The sequence below is a fragment of the Charadrius vociferus genome, unplaced genomic scaffold (assembly GCF_000708025.1).
Source record: "Charadrius vociferus isolate BGI_N301 unplaced genomic scaffold, ASM70802v2 scaffold692, whole genome shotgun sequence".
NCBI classification, from domain to species: domain Eukaryota; kingdom Metazoa; phylum Chordata; class Aves; order Charadriiformes; family Charadriidae; genus Charadrius; species Charadrius vociferus.
The window spans coordinates 341,406-347,548 of NW_009647230.1; the positions used below are offsets into that span (position 1 = coordinate 341,406).

The window sequence follows — 6,143 nt, forward strand, 5'->3', positions numbered from 1 at the left end:
CGTGTGTGTGGGAGGGCTGAGCGGTGCTCCTGCCTCCGTCTTGTCGGCTTGTCCTAGCAACTCGGTTTGGTTTTGGTTGGTTTTGTTGTTTTTGGGTTTTTTTTTTTTTCTTGTTGTTCTTGGTGGTGGTGTTGACGGGGTGATATTGTCGGTCCTGTTGTTTCCATTGGCTTTCCAGCGCGCTCCTCTTTCCGCCCGGTCCTTTTCTTTGCTGCCGAGCTATAAACAGGTTCCGTCCGAAAGGCCAAAGTGCAGTGTCAGTAGCTGGTACGCCCGCTTGTTTCAAGACGTATTCCTTAAGCCTTAAAAATGGCCCGTTCCGTTCCCTGAACTTTTCATACTCTGATTATGGCGAGTATCATAGATCGGATTTGCATCAAGCGGAGGAGGTCATCTACATCCCATTATATACATCGGAGCAGAAAGGCATATTGGCGTTAACTCTAAAACAAATTGCTGTCACCCAGATTGTCTTTGGATCTCTCTTTTTTTTTCTTTTCCTTTTCCTTATAATGTAATAGTCAAAAAGTGAAACATTTTTTTTTTTTTTTTTTAACTAACCGTTTCTATCTCCGGTGTCGTTGAAACGTTTTCGTTGCCACTATTTCCAAATTTCTCGGCGGCTGTGCACACAGGTTTCACTTAATTTCTAAATGCCCTTCTTTTCTCTCGCCCTGAAACAGAAAAGTGCGAACATTTATAACTGTGTGCATGCAAGGCATAATTTGTGAGGGTTTTAATACATATATGTAGGCAAGTAGTTAGATACGCTGTTGAACCAGGGTCAGCATCTGAAAACAGATAATTTTGTACTGCAAACATTTCCTGCAAAGGCATTTTTAACAGCACGCATTTCCTACTTTTTTTTTTTTTTAACCTTGATTTTGGAAATGCAGTAAAAGTTGAGACAGAAGCAATGAGTGATTTACAAGTGGCTTCTTCAAAAGAATTCCCAGCAGAGATTACACAGAAAATATAATTTCAGCAACAATAACAAAAGACAGCGGAATAAAGGGAGTGCAGAAAAGCCTACTCTGTAACACATTGCAAAAATTACATCGGGCTTCTCTTTGTGTATAAGCTTTGTCTCTGAAATTAAAATACATGATCCTTTTTAACTGTTTGACAAAGTTAGATTAGTTTCTTCGCGGACATTGTTGAAGAGGTTCATTTTTAAGGTTGACACAGATTTCGCAAGAGTAATACTGAGAATGTATTTCTGGACTAGAAAAAAAACGAGATTGTAATAGAAGCAAGAAAAAAAGAAAACGGGTTTAAACGTTAGTTATATAGGAAGAGTTCCCTTTCCTACTCGCAAAGTATCCTGGTGTTTTGCTACTGTGATTTACCATGACGATGATATTTTGAAATAAATTCTAAAATTCTGAGCATCTGTAAATCACGAGCTAAAATAATAAGTTAATATCTGGACAATTTGCGGTAATAATGAGGCCTAATGAGGTTGCTAGAAAGATAAAATGTTATTTACCAAAACACCTGATGGGATAATTTGACTTGCTGTGTTTTACTACCGATGATAAAAAGAATATTGATTGCAAATAAATCACCGTCTCTAAACGCTTGTAAACAATTTGTGTTTGCTCTGCCCAGATCAAAGTAAAACTTATGAGATAAAGTGTCTGCGTATCCATATTCTACAATGCGTGGATCAGTTTTCATTCCAGAGTTTAAAGGCTCTTCTAACAGTTAGAAGTTAATGTTTTACACCAGAATCTTAGTGTACGATTTGGGGGGGCGAAGGCGGCGGGGCATTCATCTCCCCAGTCTCCTCTCACGCCAACTCCTTTTAAAGGCAGATCTGGGGCCAAAGACGAATGCTCTGCATGCATTTGTAATATCCTCCTAGATATTTTGCAGATAAATGCGACGTTGTGCGCAGGCATGAGTTTGTAACTGTGGTGTAGGACCTGCTTTCTCTGCCTGATAATTTCGAGGGCACAATAAATTGTCTCGCCGAGGCGAACGCGAAGTTGCTGCGTTTCCATCGTTTGATTTGATTTGGTTTGCGGAGAAAATTACGCATCGTGTCTGGCAGAGCCCAGCTTAGCCCTTTACTTTGCCTTTCCCTGCGAGAAGGGGGGGGATCATTCGGGAATACCTCTGTCTGATCTAACCGTGGAGAGCCTGGAGCTGGGAGGGCCGAACTTGCCTGTGAAGACCCTTTGCACAGCTCAAAGGCGTATTCCGGCTCCCGGAGTAGCCTATTCAGGTCTGTTAGAGACGCTAACGAGATAATTGATGTGCTTTTTCCTCTCCGCTTGTCTGAATGTGTTGCAGGGCTCCCAGTACGAGCTGAAAGATAATCCGGGTGTCCACCCTGCTACCTTTGCTGCCCACACTGCCCCCGGCTATTATCCCTACGGACAGTTCCAGTACGGGGACCCGGGGCGGCCCAAAAACGCCACCCGGGAGAGCACCAGTACCCTCAAGGCCTGGCTCAATGAGCACCGCAAGAACCCCTACCCCACCAAGGGCGAGAAGATCATGCTGGCCATCATCACCAAGATGACCCTCACCCAGGTCTCCACCTGGTTCGCCAACGCCCGCCGGCGGCTCAAGAAGGAGAACAAGGTGACCTGGGGCTCTAGGAGTAAGGACCAAGAAGATGCAAACCTCTTCGGGAGTGACAATGAGGGGGACGTCGAGAAGAACGAAGACGATGAGGAAATCGACCTGGAGAGCATAGACATAGATAAAATCGACGAGAACGATGGGGAGCAGAGCAACGAGGAAGAGGAGGAGAAGCCCGAGCTCCTGAGACAAAGCAGCGAAGAGGAGCACTTGGAAAAGGAGAAGGATTTGGCACTGTCAGGGTCTGAAGGGCTGAAACCCAAAGACGCGCTGGCCCTGGTGAAGGAGGCCTCTGACAACAGCACACGAATCATCAGTCCCGGGGGACAGAACAATTTACAGATGCCATCTCACAGCAAACCCAAGATTTGGTCTTTGGCAGAGACGGCAACCAGTCCCGATGGTGCCCTGAAATCTTCTCCCCCTCCACCCCCTCCTCCCCAGGTTAACCACACTTCTCCACAGATCCAGCACCCCGCTTTTCTCCCTAGCCATGGACTCTACACATGCCAGATTGGCAAATTTCACAACTGGACAAATGGGGCTTTCCTCACTCAGAGTTCCCTGCTAAATGTGAGGTCCTTTTTGGGAGTAAATCACCACCATGCTGCTCATCACAATCATCACCTCCAGGCCCAGCAACAACCTTCGGTTTTAACAGCAACCCTGGGAGCCCTAAGCAGTGAAAAACCTCCAGAGAGGACCAGTCCCAAACACATAGGTAATGAATGCATCAGGCATCCACCTCCCCTCTCTACCCCAACACACGTACATGAACTTCTCCTTGAGGAACGGTGTCAGATCCAGCCCTGGTGTAACTGATTGCTTTTAATGGAGTTACAGACAGTTTACCCTAGTGTTGATTTTTTTTTTTTTTTTTCCTGGAGCATGGTGATTGTGTACATTAAGACCATATCATGTGGGCTATTACATTCTCACCCTATATGCCCATCAAACAAGATGAGAATGCAGGAATAGCACTGTGAAACATATTCTTTGAGTTTTGCTTTCCTTCCCTCCTTCCTGACCCTCACCTCCCAATAATTTCAATGACAGTCAAAAATGTGGCATGAAAAGCTTGCATACTCCTTAAATACTGAAAGTAGGGAATAGTGCTGTACACTCGCACACACATATATACCTACACACATCAAAGCAAGAGGGTGAGAGGGAGGTGTGTTCTCTGTACTGTCCAGATTTTTAGTGTTCTTATTCTAAAATAGTTCTCTTGTTTTTGTTTTTGGTTTGTTGTTTTTTTTTTTTTCCTTCTGTCTCCTTCTAGAAAGAGAAAATGTACCAAGGACTGAATCCCCACCTCAGCCGCTAAAATCGCCCTTCCAGCCGGTCCGTGACAAGTGAGTTTGTTTGTTTGTTTTCACTGCAGGAATGTTACTTATGTGAAACAGAGTGTTTGAATAATAAAGACTAATTATAACACCTAATCATCACCATAATAATACATACAGACAACAAGAACAACACAGAAGTTGCTGTAATCTTTTCAAAGTTAGGCTAAATTGCAATTGTACATAGCCAGCCTGTAACTTTTCTGAAACTTAACAGACCTCAAAGATCTTGTGTTAATTACACCAGTGACAATGATTTCTGTGCAATTAACTAATACTAGGATGCTATAGCAATAGACAGGCAATTATAGGAAAGGTTATATTTTTTTTCTGAAAGATTGTTACGTCTTTTTTTTTTTTTTTCCTCCCTTCCCCCCTGCAGCTCTTTGGCTCAGCAAGAGGGAACACCGAGAATTTTAACAGCTCTCCCTTCCGCTTGATTAAATGGTTTGGTGAAAAAAATATTACAGAGACTGACTGGTATTAAGGACAAAAAAAAAAAAAAAAAAAGAAACGATATAAACGGCTCCCATCAATCTCTTTTTGCAATAAGGTGGTGCAAATCCATAAAAGCGATTACACAAATCTGTAGATGGATCCCCTTCTTCATTGTACCATTTCAGATCGTGTTATTCTAACCATTCTTGGATTATTTGTTTGGTAAATGTTTCCCATGTGTTTGTGTTTTTTCTGTATATAGAGTGATTTCAGATTGTAAATAGCGCGTCAGCAAAACTTGTCTAAATCATATATTTTTGTCTAATAAACTAAATGAAATTATGAGCTCTCTTCAGGTATGTATTCTGTTGCTGCAGATCTTACACATATATTACAAATCTATTCAAACATTTATAATTTGTTTTCTAAAAAGTCAAGTCTTTTTGCCTTTGGGTAACTGAAACTTCAAATACCAAATCCGAGCTTTTAATGACTCTTGTAGCTATTTTGTAGAAAACACGCTGCGAGCTTCCCTTTTCATACACGTAAATTTAAGAAGCTGAGTGAAGCTGGTTCTTGACTAGTAAGATTAAAGTTATTTTTTCAATTGTGATGAATCAGACGTCTTCTGTAGTATCCATTTTCCAAACATAAATGGATCTGACTTCCACTTACGTTATAAAATACATTCTTGAAAAGGAAAGGGACAAGTTTTCTCACAGTTCCCTAGTGTATAACTTTGCTGTCCAAACCGGTTCCTAAATTGGATCAAGAGCTTTAGTGCTTTGGTATACATTCTGACCGAAGCCGAAAAAAAAAAGAAAAGATTAGGAAATAGAATTATTTATAACGATTCACGCTTTAAATAAACACAGAGCAAATGTGAATGTGAAAGATTTTTCCCTGCGAGATTAAGAACTATCTTAGCAGGAAAAAAAAATATGGCAGCTCTTGTACTTCCCAGAAGAAAGTTCTGCGATTCCGATCTGTTGGTTAAAAAGAGACTGATAGAGACAATCTATCGTTTTATAAAGGCATTAATCTTCCAAAGACGGTCCGTTAAAATGTGTAATATTTTGAGTGTTTACCTCTTTTTTCTCCTAAATGAGAACACTAAATGAGCATTGAGGTGCTAATAAGATACCAGATGGTTGTTGATGGTGGAAAATGGAAAGAAGCAGCTGGGAAAGTCATTAAGAAATAATGTGGTGACGCCCTATCCAAACTGAACCAACCTCAAACCAGGACTTGTCGGAAACAAGATGAGACTTTAAAATAAAATATTAATAAAATTCTTGTCAGAGATCAGCATATTGATCTCGATTCGGCTGAAAAATCATCGCAAGCAAAGAGGGGTATCGGTAGACTGTCGCTTAGAGATCTGTTGACAAAGCGGTGGAGGCGGTAGGCTTCTACTTTTTGGGTTTTTTTAGATGGACCACAGAAACAGACCAGACGAAAAAAGGTTTTGTGCAGGATATCTGAAGGGCTTTCTCTGAAAAGAGACTCACTTTGACATCCTGCGGTTCCCAGCATAGCATCAATTAGTTTGCTTTCGGGCCTTTAGTTGTTTTGTTTTTCCTAAATCACAGCCAGTCCCGCCTTGGTAACCGTTCCAACAAAAGAGTATATTACAGTTTTTAACCAAACCCTCATAGCTTCGCTTTCGGTGAGGAAAACGGAGAGGGAATACGTCTCTAAAACAAAAAATTAAAAAAACAAACCCAAAACAAACAAACAAACAAAAAAACACGAGGGGGCCGGGGG

The 6,143-nt window shown here is 41.6% G+C and overlaps 1 protein-coding gene across 1 annotated transcript; it reads left to right on the plus strand.

Annotated features, from left to right (window-relative positions):
- Positions 1 to 2,259: 2,259 nt before the first annotated feature.
- Positions 2,260 to 4,378, plus strand: IRX1 (iroquois homeobox 1). Its single transcript, XM_009879826.1, has 3 exons — positions 2,260 to 3,313; positions 3,875 to 3,947; positions 4,321 to 4,378. Exons 1-3 carry the CDS (start codon positions 2,260 to 2,262, stop codon positions 4,376 to 4,378), a joined length of 1,185 nt encoding a protein of 394 aa, XP_009878128.1.
- The last annotated feature ends 1,765 nt before the right edge of the window (positions 4,379 to 6,143 follow it).

What these genes read in the sequence shown, in the direction of transcription:
- IRX1 (XM_009879826.1), top strand. Translation starts at nt 2,260, where the DNA reads ATGTGCTTTTTCCTCTCCGCTTGTCTGAATGTGTTGCAGGGCTCCCAG. An exon ending in GACCAGTCCCAAACACATAG is followed by an intron (nt 3,314 to 3,874) that starts GTAATGAATGCA and finishes GTCTCCTTCTAG; the next exon opens with AAAGAGAAAATGTACCAAGG. An exon ending in TTCCAGCCGGTCCGTGACAA is followed by an intron (nt 3,948 to 4,320) that starts GTGAGTTTGTTT and finishes TCCCCCCTGCAG; the next exon opens with CTCTTTGGCTCAGCAAGAGG.